The sequence below is a fragment of the Taudactylus pleione genome, unplaced genomic scaffold (assembly GCF_031769625.1).
Source record: "Taudactylus pleione unplaced genomic scaffold, aTauple2 ptg000399l, whole genome shotgun sequence".
Lineage (NCBI taxonomy): Eukaryota > Metazoa > Chordata > Amphibia > Anura > Myobatrachidae > Taudactylus > Taudactylus pleione.
In genome coordinates, this window is record NW_028284801.1 from 4,707,693 (window position 1) to 4,732,846 (window position 25,154).

The following is a 25,154-nucleotide window of genomic DNA, read 5'->3' on the forward strand; positions in this document are numbered from 1 at the left end:
ATTTCTCATTCTCCTCCTCGTCCTCAGTCAGCTCAGGCTCAGCTGTTTTTTTTGTTTTGTTTTGTGTTTTTTTTGCTTCGTGTCCGAGCCCCTCCCCCAACCCTGCCCTTTTACTATTCATATTAATAGTTTTTACCATCGAAAGATTCAATGGTGGAAGCACTGCCATCATATGATGGTGGGCTTCCGATGTCCATCCCTGCCTGGAGGAAAATCTAGAGTAGCTCTTAACAGCTGCAGGCCAGCTGTTCATTCCGGACTGGTCCCTCCTGTAGTTTACATGCGCACGTGACGTCGTGCACATTCTGTGTGGCCATGTCTGAGAAGAGCCAAGAATGGTGGAGCAGGAACACCAGCAATCATGCGGCCAGGAACAAGGGGACCGGGCACTGATTCATCCGAGGAGGAAAAAGAGCAGGTAGGCGGTGTTCAAGTGACACAAGCGGCTGGACCCAGGAGGTTGGAGGGGACCCAGGAGGCTGGAGGGGATCCAGTCAGCAGGAAGGGACCCAGGAGGCTGAAGGGGGACCCAGGAGGCTGAAGGGGGACCCAGAAGGCTGGAGGGGACATGTGTATGTATATACTGTGTCTGTTCGTGTGTGTGTGTATATGTGTGTATATATATATATATATATATATATATATATGTGTGTGTGTGTGTGTATTTTTATATATATACATATATATAATATATACATACAGTGTGTGTGTCTATAGATATATATATATATACGTACATGCTAGGGGGGGCACCAGCCAAAATTTTGCCTAGGGCCGGCTCTGTGTGTGTGTGTGAAGGTAATGTTAGGTGGCATCACCGTACTGTGACGTCTTTGAAATGCCCAGACCAGTTGTAATCTGACCTTGTGAGCCAGTTTGAACACCAGCTTATGGCAAGGCGACGTGAATTATCGGAGATCAAACAGGGCATGATAGTGGGTGTCCTACGAATGGGACATTCCATTTTTTAAATTGTTTAACATTTCTTGATCTACGGTGTCATGTGTGTACCTGGAATACCCCATGGAAGGCATTTCCACCCACCATGGACAGCGCAGTGACCGACCATAGGTGATTAATGGTAGTGGCCAGCGGTGTCTGGTCAGAATTGTCCATGGTAACAGTCAAGCAACACTGGCTCAAATCCCATCCATATTCAATGGCGGTACCAGACGCATATCCAGCAAGTCAGTGTAGCTTCCGTGAAATATAGGAGCAGAAGACCCTCCCGAGTGCACCTGCTAACACTACGATACTGGACACTGTACCTCACCTGGATTTGTGACCTCAGTAATTGGACTCCGGGGGACTGGCAAACGTGGTGTAGTCCAATGGGTCACTGTTCCAGTTGTTTTGGGCTGAAGGTCGTGTTCAGGTGTGGCACAGACCCCATGAGGCCATGAACCCCAATTGTCAAAAAGGCCTGAACACGTCATTGCCTGGTAACCGCTACGTTGCATTGCTTGATGACCCTCACAATGATGGAATAATCCAGTAGGATAATGCACTGTAGGCCTGATTCAACAAGGATCGCAGTTGCTAATATGCACGCAATCGGCCGATTGTTTTGCCCTGTGCATGTGTACACATCGAACCAGCCGCTGCGATCGGAGCTGATCGCAGTGGCGACACAGACCCATTGCAGAGTGATTGACAGGAAGTGCCGTTTGTGGGTGGTAACGGGGGGGTGGTCGGGCGAACACAGGCGTTCCAGTGCGTTTCAACTGCCTTCCAGGGGCGTGCATAAATTAGCCACTGTAATGCCATAGTCAGCCTGAGGCCTCATAACGTGCGCTGAAGTTAGCAGTTCCTGAGTGAGGTCTGACCTGCCTTAACTGTGCGTATGGGTCCAATGTTACCGATTTTTTTTTCCGCTATATTGCTAAAGTATACGGGTGTGAGTAAGGGGGAGTGGATGTCCTTATGTTAGGTTGCGATCGCAATGCGAATGCAGTTATTTGCATATCACCGCTCATATAAGCAACTGCGTTACGTGTGTATTAGCAGAATAGTGATCCTTGCTTAATCAGGCCTTGTGTCATCAGTTCCCAAGTTGTCCAGAATTGGTTTGTCCGATATGAACCCAATCGAACATTTATGGGGTGTGGTGGAGAGGTCCATTCACACCCAAATGCCAGTACCTACAAATATCAAGGACCTGTGGGAAGCTATCCAGATGGCATGGGTCAACATCTCTCAAGAGGTGTTCCTTCCAATTATCTAAACGATGCCACGTCAAGTTACTGCACTTTGACTGACAGGCTAGAGAGGGTACTACATGATATTAGTCACCTATCACATGACGTTCGGCACTTCATTGTGTGTACGTATGTATATATATATGTGTGTGTATGTATATATATATATATATATATATATATATGTATATATGTTTATGTACAGTATGTATATATAAATTTTTTTTTATTGAACCATAAGCATTGCAGTAACATAGTATGTGTGGATAACAATGTAAATGAGAACATGATTGTCGTTCATTTGGGACCAGGCATTGTTTGTACATTTTAAACAATACATGGCCATTCATAGATGGTAAAGTTTAACACAATACCCTCGTCAGAAAAAAATCAAATTAGTCACACAGGCCGTTGCAGGCAAACTGGTAAGGGGGTGTTGTCTATCATGTTGTGGAGTTAATAAGAAGTAATATGCTTAAGGGTCTCATGGATTCTTAATTTAAAAAGTAAAGTATCAATATAACTTTACTATACCTCTAGAAATCGGTTAGTGATATACTTCTGTCTGGTGGGCAGTGCTTCTTAGATGGCGACATTTTAGAGTCTCTCCCGTCTCCCTCTGTTTGTGTCCTGTAACATCAGCCCCACTCAGTGCACCACCCTGCCTGTTTGGTGTCGGACAGTGGCAAATCTTCCATTTGGTCCTATGTAACGAGCCACCATATGAACAACTGCCACCAAGCCTTAGCAGATTCTGTTGCCCAAACCAAAAACCCTGCTTTCTCCATGCAGAGCTTGGAGGCCTCCTCTCCACCACTGCTGAGACAACTGGCGCCCACTTTGCTAACCTCCGTGAATCAGCTGATCCTCCGGATGGCAGTTTGCCAATGGTGTCGCAGATAGATTTCTTCTAGTGTGCCTTGTTCCTTAGGGTGGTCACCGCTCTTGTGGTGGCTGGATATGGGGACTGCTGAATCTGGAGTATCATTTTCTCCTTGAATGCTATGTCGCAGTGTCTATATCAACTGAGCTCTCCAGTTCGTGCGATACTCCACCTCTGCTGTGTAGGGACCAGGGAGTGACTGCACTCCGATGGCCGATCCTTAATCTTTCCTGCTGGGATATTGTCTTGGGTCCAGTCACAGGTCTGGCTGTGCTACCACGACTGCTCCTCACCATTGCCTGCATTTTCTCCCAGGTAGAGCTGTATGTGCCGGATCTCCTGCTTCAGCTGCTACCAGGGCAGTGGTCTGCCTGGGTGTTTGAGTGCTCAGTTCTACTGCGAGGCTTTAGTAACTGTTCGGATACAGCTGTGCCTCATGGTTTCTGGTCCATGTTCCAGTACCTGCCTGAGGGCCCCCTGCCATCTGCTGTGTTCTTGCCCTATCCTGGATTATTTGTGGCTGGAGGATTGCCTTGTCTCTCCCGGCTGTCTGCCTCTCCCTGGCTGCCAAAACATTCTTTTGTGTCTCTCCTACTCCCGTTTTTTTGCCCCCCCCCGATCTCACTTTCTTTTCTTTTCCATTTTGCTCTTTTTCCTTTCTCCTCTCACCCATTTTTTAAATTTGGATGACTAGCCAGTGACACTATGTGTAGACTTTTGGTTTCCAGCCTACATCTCTTGTCTCACCTGTTATCTTGATTGTCCTGGTCTTCGATTACTTTTGTTGACATCTACTCCTGCTGAACTGCTCCTGGACTATGCGGTTATTCCCGGGCAGTATGAACGTTCCCTGTGCATGTTCAAATACCCTCCATATTTGTTTTACTTGTTGCATTATTTATCTGTAATATATACATGTATCCCTTCCTAGAGCACTGAATATTGTATGTTATTGCTCTTGTCAGTGAGTTATCCTTCTCAGTCACATGGTTGCTATATTGTGCTTTCTCATTGTACATGTTTCTGCTATGTATTGTTCCTTCCCTGACTCATTGTATCTTCCCCTTTCTATTTGCCGCCATTTTATTTTTCTGCACTGTGTACCCTTGACACTTGCCACTTGTATATCACTGTGCCCCCTTTATTACTCTGTCATGTCCCCCATTGTGTTACAGTATATATACCCATCAGCCATAATATTAAATTCACCTGGAACAGAGAATTAGCAATGCTCTCACTGCACTTCAGAATCTGTATGAACAACAGGCCCACAAAACTGTATTCCTCACTGACAACTCTATGATCATGAGAATAAAAATCGTAAGAATAACCTTAGATTCATTTGTGTCCCTGTACAGTTATAGGGTCAGGCCTTATCTGACTATCTTAATGGGCCCATACATCAGCGCCGCAATCCCTCGATCTTCCGATGCACAGATTGGCGATCAAACCTGCTGTTTGCTGGGCTACATTGATCGGAGATCCCCTCGAGGTATAGGGATAATTCTGCATCTTAAACTTTCCCGATTTACCGATCTGGATAATTTTTTGGTTGGGATCGGGGAATCAGGGAAATCCTGCATGTTTGATTTCCCCGATTCCAAGACGCCGGGTGATCAGGGAATTGCGGCAATAAGTCCCTTATGTTAGTCTCTCATTTATCGATCCAGGCTATCCTTAGTAACCCTTCCATTGAGAGAGCCCACCATTTGGGACCGGAGAGGACAGTTCCTAACGTTCATCCATGCCTAGGTTCCTTGACTTTCGGGCAAAAGAGTGGATTGTGGCTGCTTGAAGGAAAATTAAAACCCTCACCATTGACGGTCACTGTATCCATATTTTTCAGGATCACTCCCTTTCTGTGATGCCAAAATGCAAAGAGTTTGTACCAATTTGTACCTACTTGGCAGAATCCCGCTATCGCTTTACACTATTTAAACTTGCCATGCTGAAAGTTAAATATAATGGCCGTACCAACATCTTTGCACAAACCAATCTCCATTTCCGCCCTGAATCCCTTGCTACTGGGTCCCCCTTTATGGCAATTATGGCTCCGAGAATGCCTATTATATTGTGTGTCTTAGGTTTCTCATTCACATAAACAGATGTGCCATCATAACCTATCCCTCAATACACCATGTAGTGCGAGGCACCTGCCGCAAGTGAGCCCACCAGGTCATGTGCGACTCGTATTAGGTCTAGCATCTTTTTTTGTATTTTTCGCCCTTTTCAAGGAAGATGTACAAGTGATATGCGACACTTGTATATCTGTGTGCGGCCAAATCTGTATACGAACCTTGGCGTGGAGAAAAGCCAAGGCTGCTGGTTCGTAGCACTTCATTTTTGGGGCAAAAGGACGTTCTGCACAAGCCGAGTCAGGACTTGGTGCGCTGAGAAGGGCTGTTTGGCATGATTACATCAATAGTGTATGAGGACACATTTGTAATATGGTTTGATAACTCACCTTAGCTTTTCTTTTTTTTCTCTGACACCTGTTGTTATAAAGTTTATTTTTTGCAAATTGTTTTTGATATTTTGTGCTCTGGATTACCGTCTGGAGCCCAATCGCTCATAATTTTGGTTTGGAAAAATCTTAGAAATTGGGTTAAAATGGGTCCTTTTTTACTTTTTCTTTGTCATTTACAGTTTGAATAATTTTTTTTTATATCACATTGTTGCTTACAAACCATCTAGCATATTTATTCTGTCCCCTTTTGCTTGATAGCTGGGAGAGAGAAGAATTGTTTTGTCACTCTGGCCTCTGGTTTAATTCTTTCTCTCCTGAGCGAGTAGATAAGCATGTCTCTTTCACCACACCCTTCTGCTACTGTCCCTCCCCCTGCCTGTATGAATGTGTTCTCGTGGATATGGGTGGCCTTAACACTCCAGTCAAACGCAAGGAAGTCCTTACTCATCTCAAGAGACTAAAGGCCGACATTGCTTTTTCAGGAGACACATTGGAAAAGGGCGAAGATTCTTTCCTGCACAGCAACTGGATAGGGGATTGTCCCTTTTCTCACAAAGTATAGTGGTGTTGCTATTCTGATTGCCAAATATCTATCTTCTTCTTCTTCTTCAAATCTATAGACTCCTTAATCCTTTGAACCACTTATATACCTTTCACATAGCAGTTCACCACTGTCTTTCTAAAATTGCATATCTTTTACTAAGTGATTCTCTTATCTCTGAGCTTCAGGATGCGTCGGTGGGCAATATACTCATCTCAGACCCTGCCCATATTTCTGTTAGGCATGAGTCACCTTTGACATGTTCCTTCTTCTGCTTGTGGCATTTCCCTTGTTACTTATATAAGTCTGAAAATATCCACACATTTCTGAAACTGAAATGGGTGGAATTTCATGATTCCAACCTTGACCACTAGGACAATCTCATACTTTTTTGAGAAACCTTGAAGTCCTATCGTTGCCTATGTTAGACAAATACAAAAAAAACAGAAAGCTACATTTGTGTCTTTGGTTCGGTCACTGCAATCTAGTTATGAGGCTTATGTGTTTGACTCAAGTGACGACCTACACAAGAAATATCAGCAATTCTGACAATTATTGTAAGATTTTTGCTCTCCCAGGCAGAGCAGCAAATTGATTATGCTTAAAAAAATTCTATTGATGGGGAGGTAGATCTGGAAGATTGTTGGCTAGGAAACTGAATCATATACAGCAGTTGCACTTTGTTGACTGATCCACTTTAAGTATTGAATCAACTGACATCAGCAGCCTGTTTGTCAACTACTCTGGTGATTCTCTTGATTATCCGGTTTTGAATTACCTTTTGACGTCGGTGATCTGACCTCTGACCAGTGTGTATTGTTAAATGCAGAGATTACACCTCAGGAAGTGTTTTCTGCTATCTCTTTGCTGTCACTTCATAAGTCTCCGGGGCTCTGGTGGTTTTACAGCTGAGTATTATAAATGTCTTCAGGCTGACCGGTTTCAATCAGGCATATAATACTCTTATCTTAAAACCTGCAAAGAATCCCCTATTGATGCTCTCCTACTGCCTTTTAAGTCTATTAAACTTGGATTGCAAGTTGCTGGTCACGATAATGGTCTGTAGACAGCAGTCTATTCTAGTATTAAGTTGCTCAGCCTCAATGCTAGTAAGGTTTTTGATACTGTCTTTTGACCGTATATGCACACCGTCCTCCACCACCAGGGATTTAATCATCCTTTTACTGATTTGTGTTCCTTTTGTCTATACTGACTCTTCCACCTCCTTGTTAAATAATGCTTATCTTAGTAACCCAGTCCATATGTACCAGGGCACATGGCAGGTGTATCCACTTTCCACGTTGTTTAATTTAGTCCTCAATCCTATGCTCCATTATATTCAACAATGGCCCCTTCTTTGAGGCATTTGTATTGGATCTAATGAGATGAGGATGCCTGCCCTTGCCATTGATACAGTGTCTAGATTTACATCTCCAATCCTGAATTTTCTCTCGCCCCATTGAGGTCTAAACTTATTTATACTGGTGCTTTAACTGGATTTTAAGTTAACTTTGACAGGTCTTCAGCTATGTGGCTTCAGCCTAAAATTACGTGGTCTAGATGGCCTCAAAAGTGGGAATCTACCTCCACTCACTACTTGGGGATACTCCTCCCTAGCTTTATTATTGTAATATTACTAAATTGATGTCTAAAATTGATGCAAAACAGTATCCACAGCGAACTTGAAAATAGCAAGTTCCAAGGGACAAAGATTCTCCAGCTGCAGCGTTTAATCCGCAGGAAGCGCAGGCACTGACTGCGGCTTCTGACTTGTACTTTAGCAGAAGGAAAGACACTTGCATCGTCACTTGGGTTAGATTAACAGCGGGGTGCTCCGTTCAGATGTCAAAAGGGATAAGGTGGTAGGTAAGCATAAGTCCCTTTACGCGTTTCTCTGTCCAGGTACACATACTGTTTCATCAGAAGTTACTAACGAGACAAGTGGCTTTCCTAAAGTACAAGTTGAACGGTGCTGTCAGGTTGGGTTAGGTTAGTAAATACTTACCTTTAGGACGATCTGGATTTCCTCCTTTGTCGGCGGCCGCTGTCGGCCATGCGGCCGGCGGTAATACATATCACACCCCCAAGTAACACAGGGTTCATATACCAGGACAATTGCTGTTCTGTTTGCTGCTGAGGCTAGTGTTCTATAAACAAACTGGACACCTTTTGGAAAGCTCTTGCAGACTATGTCTGGAGTGGGATTGAATAGCGGAGGGAACTTTATATATCAAATATTCATTCTTTAAAAGGATAAACATTGTATTAAGCTCCGTTCTTTCTATATATAAGGCGTTTGTGGTAAATTTATGTGAAGCCGGATTATATAAAGAGAATATCTTTTATACAATAAAATTATTATTTTTATGCATTGTGTCCTGTAAAAATTGATGAGCGCCCCCTATGATATTATAATATGCTAATTATGTATTAAGTCTTAGTGATTCAGATTTACCTACTGGGTGGCTGCTCTAACTTATATGTAGATATACTTGTTTCACAGTTTTTTCATACATTATTGCTCCTTGTTTTGATCGTTTTAATAGCGGCAATAAGAAATTATATTTATCAGGTCAAAATGTCTCTAAATTTGATATATTAAAATAATAGATTTGGGAAGGATCAAATGTGGATTGGCTGGTGTCAAGTCTCTTAATCTCGTTGTTTGACATGCCTCTCAGAAATGTAAATCTCTCTTCGCATTTTACATCTGCCCCACCTGCAGTGCATCAAGGTTCTCCCAAGGTGCATAGTTACTTCCTTTTTTGTTTACTCCCAACTCAGAATCGGCCCCTGAGTCTTCTTTTTACAACATATTTTTTATAGTTTTAAGGTGCTACAGTGCTTCACTTCGCCAGATAGTGGGACGAACATACATACAAAAGGGACATACAAAAAAATAAATGTGTTTTCACAGGGCATTTACACTTTTGAAGGGAGTGGTAGAGTCTGATCGACATTTTACGGAGTTCCATAAGTGAAGAAGTTTTGTAGGTGGGATTAGAGGTGGTTACCAGAGATGAGGTTAGAGGCACTGTAGATCTAAGAGGGCATTGAAAATGCCTCCATCTAGGATAGGTGATCGCGCTAATCCTTTAAAACCTGTACAAGCTTTGTAATATATGATAAGACCAGTCATATAAAAAAAGCAAATGTTAAGATGGAAAAATCCACTTGAAGTTGGTGGAGGCTAATTACATTCCTTGGCCATTAGCCCTGCATTAAGTGTGACTGGAATCAGTGATGGGGAGCTGACAATGAGTCAGTGGGGGAGCTGACAATGAGTCGGTGGGGGAGCTGACAATGAGTCGGTGGGGGAGATGTACTAAGCCTTGGAAAGAGCTAAAGTACCAGCCAATTAGCTACTGTCATTTTTTAAACACAGCGTGTAAAGTGACAGGAGCTGATTTCTCTCTCTCCACTTTATCTCTCTCCAAGGCTTGATACATTTACCCCATTATGTTGAATGAAAGTGCAAAGTTGCAAGTCTAAACATTGAGATAGACATCAAAAATTGCTACCATGCCTCTCCAGGAATTCTTTCTACCCCACCAGTATAGCTCTAATATTGGTTACTGGTAGTAGACTTTTCTCCACACATATAGCCCAGGAATTTATTATTTATTGTGAGAACCTCTACTTACTTTCTTCTACTATCATATTTGTCCTATACATCCCTACCCCAGCTGTTGATCAGGTTGCTTTACTGAAGGCCTCTTTTCTTCCTCATCCAGGGAAAAACAAAGCAACAGGCACAGATTGCCTTCTTTGAAAACTCATAATTGCTAAAATTGTAATCTGGTATAAACACTAAAACAAAAAGAAATGAAATCCAGAGGTTACAGTTCAAAATAAAATGTTGTTCAAAAATACCTGATCTCATAACATGCTTCTTGTTTCCAGATAAAATGTGACCAGTATTGGCCGGGCCGAGGTGCAGACACATACGGGATGATCCAAGTGACATTATTAGATACTATTGAATTGGCAACTTTTTGTGTTCGGACCTTCTCTCTGCATAAGGTATGTTTAACTAAAAATGGTAATCACTTGTTTTACTTTTCAATGGACTGACTTGCATGAACTATTTCTTTCCAGAATGGGTCTAGTGAAAAGAGAGAAGTACGACAGTTTCAGTTTACAGCATGGCCAGACCATGGAGTTCCTGAGTATCCAACTCCATTTCTAGCATTTCTCAGAAGAGTAAAAACATGCAACCCTCCTGACGCAGGGCCAATTGTTGTGCACTGCAGGTAAAGAAATTCAATGTTCTTCCATTCAGGTGCTAATATAACATAAACCGTTATATTCCTTATCTTACATAGTTTAGTTTGCACTACTGTGTTATTAGACAGTAGTAGTAGCCTTATAGAATTTTCTATCTTAATTGGCCAGTGTTATAAATTGTTGTCTCATGTAGCAGTTACTGAAAACGCATCATTTCTAGGAAGCTGTAACATTTGTTATTGGAAACCCACTCTCTGCTCAAAAGAGAACCAAAGGCTACTGTGGATGTTTATGACTACTTAAATCGATTGAAATCCCACTTAACCCTGTATTGCATGAATTATGCAAAGATCTGTACACAATTAAAATGTTTAATTTATTAAATGTGCACCATAACAAGTGAAAAAAATAACAGATTCTGTGGAATAATTTTTGATAAAACATTTATTAAACACACTGTCATAGTGGAATTGAAGTGAAGATTACCTAATAACTTGCAGAATTGGTGTAATTAGAAACAGAACTTAACGGAGTCCCCTTTCTCCGCTTAAAAGTATAAATAGTTTTGCTTTCAAAAATATGGGGCAAATCATACATTTCAGGATAAAGGTTAGTCACTTTGATTAAAAAATTCCATTAAATTTGACGACATCCTCTTAACTGTGACAAACCCCTTGTATCCCTTCCCAACCTTGAACAGGAAATAGAATTGTTCCTTGAGAGCTAAAATATGAGCATCAACTCCGTTAATACAGAGGTATTTAATATCAATCCCTATCAAATTACAACTCTTTTACATTCAGGTGGCAAGAATGCACCCTTAGCTACTTGGGTGTGTCTTTGACCAGACAGTATGAGCAATTATACTTGTTCAACTATCCAATGCTATTTAAAACTATAATCGATTACCTTCGCAAATGGAATTAACAGTTCTTTATGTGAACAGGCCGGGTCAACGCAGTTAAAATGACCACTCTGCAGAGACTGCTGTATGTCTTCTTTCTCTACAATGCAACATTCTAAATTCATTTGGACAGGAAGGCTCTTTTCAAAACTGCCAAGGAGGGATGCTTCGGTATTCCTAGTCTCCCGTACTATTTCTATGCCACTCATATCACCCAGTGTACTCTGGCACTCTCCACCTAACACTAGACTGTGGGTCTCCATTAAATCCTCTTATCAAAGTCTGTTTCTGTCTCCCCTGCCCTGTGGATCTCCCCATGCATCAGGACCCAAGAGTTCTGATTAGTATGTATGGTAGCCTTCTCAATCGGACTATGGGATGGATAAATCAAGAAATCTAACCTTCTTTCCGACTACCCAACCCTGGTACCAATCTGGGATAACACTGCATTTCTATTGAAACTTGACCACGATCAATTCTCCACATGGATTTACTGAGGTCTAACTTTACATACTGATAGTGCCCCCCTCCGCAGCTTTCCCTCTTTTGCTAACATACAGGAGAAATACCTGATTCCTACAGTGGGGTCATTCCAGTTACTTCAGATACTTGATTTTTTTTTTTATTATTTAATATGGACTTTGAGGCTGTCCTCAACGTACGCCCCTGGAATCCTTCTGGCATAGATTGTCTTCTATTTACCGTCTCTTGTTGGTGGCTCATGACCATAAGAAATATTCCCATGAGCAGACATGTGAAAAAAATTTGAGGAAGTCCCCCGAACTTGAGATTTGGGTCTGTATCAGATCCAACATGATCACATCTTCCTCCCGCATGCGCATCTGTGAACACTCATCTGAGATATTCCTTTGATGTTATCTTGTCCCCTTTTCACCAGTGCACTTCATAAAATTTACCCAAAGGTATTGCTTCTATTCTGGCATGGGCAGAAGGGCACCCTGGTTTACATTTTCTGGTATTGTCCAAGAATAACACCTCTTTGGAGAAAAGTACATCACCTTAGCTCACGAAAAAGTCAGATCCCTCACGGCCCTTCTATGGCTCATTTTAGTTAGGGGTGAGTTCCCATTGTTATCGGTGTAGAAACGCTAGCAGAACACCCCCTCATGGCCCGATTCTGTCCCAGACTCATGGATTTTTGTTTGCAGCCATATGGGCCTGCGAACAAACATCCAGAAGTCCGGCAGTACAGTAAGTGCGGCATATTGCCACACATACTCATGGGCACGGTTATATTGAGCCCTTAAACTCTGTTACCTCAACCCTTCGCTCACACTCGCAAGCATCAGTGTTTGATTTGGCAAATTCTGAATGCAGTCACTGTGCAATATCCTCTGCTTGGAAGTAACCATTTTCCACCACTTGTAGCTCCATTGTGGAGAAGGTATGATTTGTTTAGAATATGGAGTATATGTCCTGTATATGGACCCCCTGGTTTGATCATGATGGAGCTTAGTCTACATTTTCCCATGGCCACTGAGTTGGTCTACCATTAGATGCTTATTGGCCGCAGCCTGGGCCTCACACATTTTTCCCCCTTCAGGCCACTTTTCCTTCCTTCTACTTGACCACAAAACAGCTCTAACCTCTACCATGTTCCCATAGTTACTAATAAGAAGTATTCTAACCGTAATAACAACTGATTATTATATTTGTATGCTTGCAGTCATACACAATAAAAAAGTGGTAAGACAATGATAGTGTTTGCCAGGCCGATCACAAATACATTTACTATTTGTTTTTACTCATCTCCGTGGCCACTTGCCTTGCATGATAGCGTCAGATGCGACCACGCCAGGCTGGGCCTTCCCTGACATGGTTACATCTGAAGTGACCTGTCAGAAACTCCCTCTGGGCAGCTGCTGGAAGATAATCTTCCAGCAGCCGACAGTCTCAGAGGGACCTCTCGGCCGCTCTGCCCCCATGGCTCCTACCCCAGTGTCTGTTGATCACTGCTGGATGCAATCATTGGCACTCCCCACCCAGCGACTGCAGAGAGGAGCAGCCGCCGGGGAAATGTAATGAAAGGAGACGCTCTGCCCAAGTGTATAATACCCAGCAGCTTCAGAGAAATGTAAGGTAGTGATGGTCGTGATGTTTCAATTATCAACAACCCGATGTATCGATTACTGATATTAAAAATCGATATTAATGTTTTGTTGGGTTTTTTTTTCAAATAGAATCATGTTGGATAAGTTTTAAATAGATGTTCTTGACCTAATTGAATCATAAAAAAAACTGACAATTTCTGAGCAGTTTTTGTAAAAAGTATTAGCCAATTGGTTAAGTAATTTTGACTGACATAAAATCTTCCAACTTTTCCTAAAATAGAACTGTATTAAATCGAATGATATTTATTACTGTTTAAGTAATTTACTATGTTGACTTAGGCCCTCATTCAGAGCCGTACGCTCTGAGCAGAGCGCACGCTCTGAATGAGGGCCGCCCTCCATAAGAGGCAAAGATCAGAGCCAAAATCACTCCCACTGACATCACTAGTGATGTCAGTGGGCCGGCTTCTGACGGGAGGCGTTCCCGTGGGAACGCCCCCGTCAGGGAGGCACGCCCACCAAAGGGGGCGTGCTGTCAATCAACATCGACAGCACGCCCCCTTTGATCAGACACAACGAGCGAAGGATTTTCCTTCGCTCGTCGCTTCTGGCGCATGCGCACGACGGAGCTCCCTCCGTCGTGCGCATGCTCAGTGCAGAACATCGACCCACTTGCGAGCGGACAGCCGCTCGCGAGTGGGTCTGAATCAGGGCCTTAATCCCCTATAATAAACTTTTCTTTGTGCTAGTTGCAGCAAAAATAATAATTACAGAATTAATGTCTGAGGGAAACAATGATTAGAGGAAATTAAACATTATATCATTGGGCCTTCCTATGTTCCTCCAAAATATCCTTTTGTATTGGTTGCCTTACCCAGGCTTGAGCTAGCCACTGATGACATTAAATATTTGCAGATAAATGGAAAAGGAGGGACTTATCAGTACATGTGAAGGGAAATTGTCTAGGTACCATCTCATCTTTTACTAATGATGGCCGGTTGGGCTGGGTTGGGATTTAGTTAATTTTGACTATAAAATTACTGGACTTTCATATGGTCTAAATATACAGTACAACAATATTTAGTATATTGTAAGCTATGTATCTATCTCATTTACTGCATATATGAAAATAGTCACTTTTAATATGTGCATGTGTTGGACAATCTATCTTCTAGTGCTGGAGTTGGGCGAACTGGCTGTTTTATTGTTATCGATGCAATGCTCGAGAGAATAAAGCATGAGAAAACTGTCGATATATATGGTCATGTGACACTAATGCGCTCACAGCGAAATTATATGGTGCAGACTGAGGATCAGTACAGCTTTATTCATGATGCCTTGTTTGAAGCTGTGGCATGTGGGAATACAGAAGTTCCAGCAAGGAATCTGTACACATATATTCAGAAGTTAGCCCAGATTGAAGCTGGAGAACATGTAATAGGCATGGAGTTAGAATTCAAGGTAAGAAGTGCTCAGAAACTGATATTTTTTGTTTTACAAGTAACTATTTTGTTTTTGTGCCATACTATGGATATAACCCCTTCTCCACTGACACTTTTCATACGGTGCCCCTGTTCTCAGCCTATTTTGCCACTTTTGTAGGCTGCTCACACTGCAACATCAACAACAATAACCTGTTGCTGCAGTACATACACATTATACCTATAATATATATATTGGAGTTTTTTTTTTTTGTTTGAAAGTGTTTGAAATTTCAAGAAAGTTAACTAAATGTCTGTATTTTACTTTTTATAAACACCGTCAAGAAATAATTTGTGGTTCTCACTTCATTACTCAACCTTTCCAAAATGGCAAAAAACAGGATTCTTCCCATTGGATTACAGGATAGAATCTACATTTGGAAATAATGCACTTAGTTTTATTTTTTGCCTGTTTGAGCAAAACATGAAATGTGTAGGAATAATGTGGTAGCCCAACAAGACGGTATGCGGATTGAAGATCGACAGTGTCTAGATAGACACTCAATATGGCGAAACCAGATGGTCGACAGGTACAAAAGGTTGTCTGACAAATTATCGACAGTACAAATGGTCGTCAGGGACAAGTGGTCAACATAGGCAAATGTTTTAAAACGTTTCCCTTGAATATTAGCGCTCCCTATTGTGACCACGAAGCAGAAGAAAAGCTGCTGCCAAAAGCAGAAGACTGTGCCAGTACTTCAAAAGCTAAAAAAATAAAATGAAAATTTGGCTGCGCTAATACAACACCACTGTCAATTCTTACAGAGTTTAAATAAAAGTTCATTTATTTCAAATAAGCATGATGTGCATGTATAAATATATATGTGCAATACACATCAGAACAATCACAATAAATTTGAAAAAGAAAATTTTTATATTAATATTAAAAATGAAAAAATTAATACAAAAAAAACTTGGAAAATTAAGATATAAAAAGAGAAGAAATGCAGATAAAACTTTAGAATATAAATATATGCTTTTTTTTTTCAAATTTATTGTGATTGTTCTGATGTGTATTGCACATATATATTTATACATGCTTATCATGGTTATTTGAAAAAAAATTTACTTTTATTTAAACTCTGTAAGAATTGACAGTGGTGTTGTATTAGCGCAGCCAAATTTTCATTTTATTTTTTAGAGACAGACAAATGGTCAGCACAAAATGGTCGACACATGTTTTTTCAATATTTATAAGTTTAGGGATTAGGTACTTGCCGGAAGGTTGGGTTAGGCACTAGGGGGAGGCTTAGGCTAAGGTTAGGTTTAGGCACTTGGGTGAAAGTTAGGTACCAGGAACGAGCATTAGGCATTAGGGGGAGGGTTAGGGTGAAGATTAGGCTTAAATTCCAAAAGAAATGTGTTGACCATTTTGTGTTTTCACACCATTTTCACATTATTCTAGTATCACCTAATTGTATGAAAGGGCTTTTGGAGGAGAATTTGCAATATTCTCCTCCAAGCGTTAAATTCTCATATTTTTAGTAAGCAGATCGCATTTCCCATACTTGGAATGTGAAATGTGACCTGTCCAAATTTACTAAAATTAAAGTGTAAAATGCCTATCAGATGGCATTATTATGGCTTCCCTCCCATTTCCACTACTCCAGCTCTGCTCTGACAGCCAGAACAGAGCTCAGAGATGGCACCTGTAATCAGCCATGTGTGTCTAAATAGACCACAGGCTGATTACTGAAGGAAAATAAAAAGTTAGAAAAGAAAAAAAGCGACCAGTTGCACATTGCTGCAGCCAGGAATCGGTGTCTGGCTCCTGTGACTCCATTCAGCTGATGTTGTGAAACTCCCAGCCGGCATCTCTGTTCACAGTGTTGATCAGCTGACTGGGGTCACAGAAGGAGGTGGGCACCTACCCCTGGTTGCAGGAGCGTGCAAGTAAGTGTTAGCTTAGCGGGAGAGAAGGGGAGATTGTGGGAGGGGGAAGGGGGTTAGCTGGTTGCATATATGTTGGAATAAGAAAATGGTTCAGATGCTTCCTCTGTTCTGTATATAGTATAGTTGTCTAGCAGTATTCTCAAACATTCATATAAAGAAACATAGATTCCAAATATTTTAAATAAATTCTATTTATTGTTCTGTTTGGTGTAATTAATTCACACCAAACTCATATGTAAATAAAAATAGTCATTTATAAAATATAGAATAATAGATAAAAACTAATTACCGTATAAAAATAGTACTAGTAAAACATGTAAAAATGAATGAGTGAATTGTACCAGTAGGTAGGCATCTCTAGAAACGCGTTTCACAGAGCCAACATCTGCGTCCTCAGGCTGGTGGCGCATATGTGATACAAAAGAGAGTTAACAGCGCTCTAGAGGGGGAAATGTCTAAGTATCTCAGTGGTGGCGGCTCGGCAAGTGGGCAGTCCTACCCACGTATAATAATCTAAAGCAATCAAGTTCTATTTCAAGCGCTAACCTCTGAGGGTCAGTATTCGTGCATGCAGTGAATTGACAACCAATTACCAAAAATGGTGCAGGATAAACCCATTCGTTGTGAGGGTTTGTAGTGGAATGCAACTATGGGATGAAGGTGTATGCCTGCTGATATGATGTGATGGTAATCTAGCAATCCTATTGATCCTAAGGACTTGAAAAGACGTACTTATAGTTTCAATATATTTATTAATAAAATGTCACAGGGTATGTGTGCACATCTGTACAATCAACTGTACGTGGTGGCCGGATGTAAGGATCAAGTTATAAGTTATGTCCAAATGAGTTACTTAAGCACACTTGGTATGCCTTGTGTGGTGGTGAATTATAGTCTATAGAGATGCGGCGTCCCGCGATCTCTATGGGCTGATTGTCTGGTATTGAATAAAAGAATGGAGTGAGGATGGTCGGTGGTGTAGCGTTGCCCATTGTCTTCGGGCTAGGGGGGGACGCACACGGGTCTAACCGGTGTGCCCCGAATCGTACTGCCCACAGCTTGGATCTGTTCGGCCGTGCACTACTCTGAAAGTGCCAATCGCTCAGTCCAACCTCGTGGGTAAGCAGAGTCTGGAAGGAGGCAGACCGGCTCAGGTGTGTGAACCTGGCGTTGGAAGACCGGCCAGTGGAGGGGACTTTATACCAATTACTTGTGACATAAAAAACTAATCCTAAGTACAGTACTGAGTTAGAAAGTTCTTAAGCACAACAATCGCTTCCCCTGGTGGAGCATCTAAGTAACACCAGGTGTCTTGAGCCATATAGTGCAAAAAAGGTATGCAGTTATGAGACCGGCAGACGCATGCCCGCCGGTCTCGATACCGACAGCATAATCCCAGCAAGGGATCTCGTCCGGCGGTCAAACATACCCATTCCTGCAAAAAGGATAGATATATGAGGACACATCTGTATTTGCCAGAAATAAGTGACAACACTGAAGCACATTCTGACCAACTTGTTTTTTTTCTGTTCAAATGTATAAGTTTTGTTCCTAGGTATTTCTGGTACACTATTTTTAATTTCTTCACAGCAGCAACAACAGCCTTTTCATCAACATTTCAGTGTATTAAAACACTATTATCAGGATAACCAGATAGTGTTTTAATACACTAAAGCATTGATGAAAAGCCATTGTTGTGTCATTATTGATCAGAGTGCTGCACCCCTGGATCTATGTGTTAGCTGTGGCATGACCTGCTGATGCTGGTGAGGACACCTGACACAGGTTTATCATTCAATTGTAGTGCCGGACCTATTTGCTCTATATAACACCTCCTCCGTTGGGATGGCCGGGGCAGGAAATTGCTGTACCGGGACCCAGTATTTCACTTGGCAGCCCTGACTACAATATGTTGAATGGACAGTCTGGGGGAAATCAAACAGTGAGATACAGCAGAGTGACGGAAAATAACATCAGCAGCAGACCGGTGTCCCTGTGAGGCAGACAGAATTGTTTTGTAAATAAGCAATTGGGCCAAACGAACCACCCACCGGCATCCTGACTGCATCCCCTTTATAATATCTAGCATGGGGCACTTAGGCAATCCTCCTTGAGAGATGAGACCTTAATTCTGGTTACTTACTGGAATTACGTTTCTGTTTGAAAAAAAAAAAAACAATGTGCACAACGATTAGGAAAGTGCATAGAAATGTTATGCTTTTGCAAATACATTTGAGGTGCAGTTTAGATGCAGTATATACTGATATGTACAAGACACGGTCTGAATCAGTGCCCTCCTACCTGAAAATGGAGCGGCCTCCTGGCCGCTCGCATAGCTGTGGGTGACCACCCACAGCATATGGGAGAGGCCAAAAAGATGGTCGCGATGGTCAAGACCATCGCGACCATCAGGCTTGCGACGAGACCCTGCGATAGGGTCTCGGTGACCGCAAGCCCTGGAGTGATTTTGGCTCTATCAGAGCCAAAATCACTCCCACTGACATCACTAGTGATGTCAGTGGGGCCGGACCCAGACGGTAGGCATTCCAATGGGAACGCCTCCGCCTGGCAGCCACGCCCCCGGCACGCCCACCAAAGGGGGTATGCTGTCAATCAACATCGACAGCACGCCCCCTTTGGTGCGAGACCTGGAGCGACAGCTTGGCTGTCGCTGTCCGGGTCTCGCGCATGCGTACGACGGAGCTCCCTCCGTCGTGCGCATGCGCATTGGGGTAACATCGACCCACTTGCGAGCGTCCTGCGCTCGCGAGCGGGTCTGAATGACCCCGTATGTTCACTGGTCTTAATATATTGGTTCCATTATACTAAAAATGGTTCCAGCGGTCCCATACCAGTTCCATATATAACCCATTCCAGTATACTAAAAATTATTTTGAACTAAACATTTCCAAAATTCATTAATAAAGCCCCAACAATTTATTAATTAAATATATTATCCATTGGCAATTTGTTTCATAATTCATTGGAAATTTCCATAATTTGTAATCAAAGGATTGTCTAGTAATCCACTGGAAATGTTCTTTATTTGAAATCATTGATATTCTTCCTGTAGTCAATGGCAATTTTTTTTTTTTTACTTTTTAATAAGTGACAGGAATTCACCAACACTTCTTAACCACCCAGCTATTTACAAGCATGTCCCAAGACTTCCCTGGAGAATACTACATTCAGAATAACTAAATCTCTAGTGATGTGGAAATTATTTTCTTTTATTTCAATGGTCTGTTCTTTATTCAGAGGAGTTTCTACATGTAGCAGACATAATATATAAACATGTTGTTTTTACGTGCTTGTATTATCCCCTAGTGCAGGGGTGGCCAACCAGTCAGATTCAAAGAGGCCAAAATATCTGTAGGTATGTCAAAGAGCCGAGATCATACGCGTGCCGAAGGCGCACATGCAAAAAGGGGTGTGACCTTGTGCCAGCTAGGCCACGCCCCTGGTACGATTTTTGTAGGAGTATGTATAAAATCGCATGCACACAATCACCGTGTAGGTAACAATTAAAGGGAAAGTAAGAGCCAAGACAATATAAAAAACATTGAAAAAAACATAAAATACACTGAAACAAGCCAGTTACACATAAAATATACTGAAAAAGCCACATCCACAAATAATACACTGAAAAAGCCTCATTCACATAAAATACACTAAAAAAGCCACTTCAACAAAAATACATTGGAAAAAAAACAGGTTGACGTAATACAATTCAGCCCTCCATGTATAACTCCAGCGGCCCCTGATGTATCACAACAGCAACCTCTCCATGTATAACTCCAGCGGCCCCTGATGTGTCACAACAGCGGCCTCTCCATGTATAACTCCAGCGGCCCCTGATGTGTCACAACAGCAGCCTCTCCATGTATAACTCCAGCGGCCCCTCATATGTCACAACAGCAGCCTCTCCATGCATAACTCCAGCGGCCCCTGATATGTCACAACAGCGGCCTCTCCATGTGTCACTCCAGCGGCCCCTGATATGTCACAACAGCAGCCTCTCCATGTGTCACTCAAGCAGTCAGTGTCAGGCAGGAGAGCCGCATCAGGACAATGGAAGAGCTGCATGTGGCTCAAGAGTCACAGGTTGGCCACCGCTGCCCTAGTGGATATATACATAATGCACTAGAGGTCTGTGGACTGAATGGATGCGTGGTGATATGCACTGAAATGCAGCCAACAGCATCTGAAAATATGACATAACTGTGTATAGAATGGATTTTATTTATTTTTTCATACTTTTCACTTGTGTTCAAAATGTCACATGAAGTGTTTAAATGACAGCGTAGGATGGGCCTAATGTCACTTACAAATATAGCTTTTGCAAAGAAATAACATTTAAAAAACTGCAACCTTCCCTATCCAAGCTTCTTCCTCCAGCTTCCAGATGTGTAGGTGTTGTGTATAAAACTGGATTTATACAGGACAAACAAAATCCCTATTTGCTTATATAATTTTAACGACTGAATTTATAATAATGTAGTTCTGTCAGTGAAATAACGTGATGTTTAATAGAGAGACCTATGTGGGGAGGCAATAAAATATCTGCAAAATCATTGTTACATACAACAGGACCCCATAAGGTGCTAAACTGTAACAGACTCTTAATTAGATCGGATACACAAATGATTTAGGTCTTAGTAATAGAGCTAACACAACCATTAAAGTATATACTACCTAATTAAGTCTACTTTCTAGTCTTGTGTGTGCATGACACATACATATTTTTGCCTTAAGTTTACTAAAATATGGTAACTTTTATCTGCTTTAATAAATACTTGAAATGGATCTTCAACAAATATGGACTAAAGTTGCTTTATGAAGTGCCTCTAATGTCTAATTTTACTTTTAAGTCAATTGTATATACATATGAGTCTTAAAATGACTAATAGTGCTCACTTGATAACAAGTTTTATTTATATTAATAAAATTAAATTTTAATCACATCTAAAACTGTTCCTGAAACAGGTTTCATACAAAAAGCACTGTAATCAATAGAAAATAAACACTGTACAAATTATTGCACATCCTTCAATTACTCTGTGTAATACAAGAAATGTATCTGCCACACAATGCTCCTCTACTGCATGGAAATACATATTTTCTTCATCATTGAATAAATCATAAATGTACAGTATGTGCAAATAATTGTTGCTTCCTGCATACATCCAAGTATTTGCTCTTTTATATATGTATACATTTACAAAATGCAATAAAGCTTTTTTTTTTGTTTTGTTTTACCTTCAGCGCCTAGCCAATTCAAAAGCTCACACTTCCAGATTCATCAGTGCCAATCTTCCATGCAACAAATTTAAGAATCGCCTTGTTAACATCATGCCATATGAGACCACAAGGGTTTGCCTACAGCCAATCAGAGGAGTAGAAGGGTCAGATTATATCAATGCCAGCTTCATAGATGGATACAGGTGAGACATGTTCTGTATATTACTCAGGTGCAGGCAGAGAGATAACACTCCATATCACAATTTGGGGGCTGCAGTGGGGAGTGATGCCAGTCAACCTTCCTAAAATTCCCCTCTGCCCTTCTGCATAAGTGCAGGGGTCAGCACATGCCCCGTAGCCCATTTTGGCCCTTCAGTTCCCAAACATGTTCAGAAGAGCAGAGGGGTAGCCTCATCCCCTGAAAAATCTATATTACCAGCACTGGGAGTGATAATTCTGTATAAGAATTAATAAGTTGTTTGTGTCTTTTTTCAGGCAACAAAAAGCCTACATTGCAACTCAAGGGCCTCTTGCAGAGACTACTGAAGATTTCTGGAGAATGCTATGGGAAAATAACTCCACAATTGTTGTAATGTTAACAAAGCTTAGAGAAATGGGCAGAGTGAGTTATTTATATTTTAGCAATAGAACCAATGGATAGTTCATAGCATGACATAAATTATCTCTGTCAATGCCTATAGTTAGCAACATTATAACCAAGAAGAGTGTATATAGCATACACACGTGTGTCAATGTACTTGGCAAAAACAATATACTGACCCATTTTAGCCATCATTATAGCAGTAGTTATTTCTGTACAGATCCCAAAGTGACACACGTTATATAGATCGCCAAACATTCTTACTACATGTATTTTTTCTCTTTTATAGGAAAAGTGTCATCAGTATTGGCCAGCTGAGCGCTCTGCTCGATATCAATACTTCGTAGTGGATCCAATGGCTGAATACAATATGCCTCAGTACATCCTGAGGGAATTTAAGGTTACAGATGCTAGGGTAAGTCAATAGGAAGATTGTAGAATCTAGTCATTTAAGTAAAATATTAGATATAAGGTGTATTTATTTTAACCACTTCCTGACTCATAGTCATTTGTGCCCAAGGTGGCATCCTACATGACGATTATTAATTAAAGCCTCTGGTCTGGTTATAGTGAACAGAGCTGTTGTTTACGGATTCTTGCATCTGATTGCTGTACACCGCACTCAAAGGGGCCCTATAATATATTGAGAATTAATATCACAATGGTGACATCAGGAGATATGTCTCAGGTCTCAATGTTGGCAAAACAGTGACACTGAGACAGTGTTTTAGGTCCTGTACTTACATCATACCTCTCATACAGTATAAGTAACTTGTAGTAAAATATCTTGTGGGGGGGGGGGGGGTAGCATTCACTACGTTCACTAAGACTAACTGTACATGTTTGCCTTATTTGACTATATAATTTTAAAATAATAATACGTTTACCTCAATATAAACAACTGTCACAAAAGATGTAAATAGATTCTAATTCATTATGGTATGCAAAGTTGTTGAATAATATTAGTTTAAAGTGGTTACCCTTACCTTATAACACATAAAGGCGAGACATCCAACATACAACAAATAGGGGAGTAATTCCTAACATAAAATAAATAGGGAAGGTCCCCAAACATAAAGTGACAGTGGCACACGTATGTGTGTGTGGGAAGAAGAGGGTTCAGAGTGCCCAGAACCCACACTGATGGACCCAATCTAATTTTTCTGACAGAGACAGCTTAGTTTCGCCTCACACTGACCGAGACCCGCAATAGGTAGTGCTTTCTGTACAAATGACAATGACCCCCTGAGGGTATGGTCCCAAAATGGAAACCCTTCCTTTACCTGAGGTTTGGAGTCGCAGTGTGTGTTTATTTCATACCCAGTTCTACTGCAGTTTAGTTACTGTATATTTATTAATATTTTCTAAAATGTGCTATTATGTATACTGAATTGTTGAAACGAAATGTCTTGTGTTGTGTTTAAATTATCAAAATACTATATAAGGAACCTTAATAACATTTGTACATTTTGGTAACAGATTGCTAAGTAGCCAAAAATAGGTGATCTTCTGTAAATTTGGAGAGGGACAGCAGATTAAGAATAATTTTTGTGTTGAGTTGAATAGGACAGAACAAGTAAAAATAGGATTTAGAAATAGTGAAATTGTTAAAGACTCCATGCGAATAAGCAATTTACCCTCTCTGTACACAGGATGGTCAATCTCGCACGGTACGACAGTTTCAGTTCACTGATTGGCCAGAACAAGGAGTGCCAAAATCGGGAGAAGGTTTCATCGATTTCATTGGCCAAGTACACAAGACAAAAGAGCAGTTTGGTCAAGATGGACCAATATCTGTTCATTGCAGGTAGGTATAAAAGTCAGAAATTGATGTGGTCCATTAAAAAGCAACCACTCAATGTTACCATAATATGTATTGATTCTGAACATTAGATCAGTTGTGTTGGTTTACTAGGTTCTGTAAATATAAGAATATGGGGTAAATTTACTAAAGTGAGAGTTTTTCGAAGTGAGTTTTTAAAGTGATGTTGCCCATAGCAACCAATCAGATTCTATTTAACATTTAAATAGAACCTTCTAGAAGAAAATAGCTAGAATCTGATTGGTTGCTATGGGCAACATCGCTTTTAAAACTCATTTCTAAAAACTCTCGCTTTAGTACATTTACCTCTGTATTGTTCTAAAAATGCCAAATAAAAAAGAAATTGCAACTTTCTCTCAGGGCACTGAAGCATAAGGGATAACACTAGTTAAGAAATTCTAGATGGATTCTAGATGCTGAATAGGTAGTGAGTAAAATCTACGAGTCATTTAGTCACTGTAAGTATTAGAGTTTACTAACTATTTGGGTAATAATAATAAGATATTGAAGATGTTAATGAATATGTGTAGAAAGAGTATCTGCACATTTAATATTCAATATCTGCAGCAACGAAAAGGTTATTTTCAGACCCAAATGAGAAAAAATAGTAATATACATTAGATTCATATATTGGCAGGCATTTCTTTATTGCCAATATTATTATTAATGTTTATTTAAAGTGCCCCACAGTGCTATACTGTACAGAGTGGTAGTACAATATGGGTAAACCTACTCAATTAACATTACTTAGTACAAGTTACACAGCTGAAACAAGGTAACCTAACACAAATAGTATTACAAAAGGCAATTTATAAGTATAACAT

General features: G+C 41.0%; 1 protein-coding gene across 7 annotated transcripts in view; it reads left to right on the forward strand.

Moving 5' to 3' along the window:
* The window catches only part of PTPRS (protein tyrosine phosphatase receptor type S), a 458,571-nt gene that overhangs the window by 395,649 nt on the left and 37,768 nt on the right, over positions 1 to 25,154 (forward strand). For all 7 annotated transcript variants that reach the window (XM_088446483.1, XM_088446485.1, XM_088446484.1 and 4 more), the window contains 7 exons: positions 9,993 to 10,112; positions 10,188 to 10,342; positions 14,468 to 14,753; positions 21,932 to 22,110; positions 22,403 to 22,529; positions 22,798 to 22,923; positions 24,161 to 24,315. In XM_088446483.1, coding sequence (XP_088302609.1) covers positions 9,993 to 10,112; positions 10,188 to 10,342; positions 14,468 to 14,753; positions 21,932 to 22,110; positions 22,403 to 22,529; positions 22,798 to 22,923; positions 24,161 to 24,315 — 1,148 coding nt within the window. The remainder of the gene's footprint in view (positions 1 to 9,992; positions 10,113 to 10,187; positions 10,343 to 14,467; positions 14,754 to 21,931; positions 22,111 to 22,402; positions 22,530 to 22,797; positions 22,924 to 24,160; positions 24,316 to 25,154) is intronic.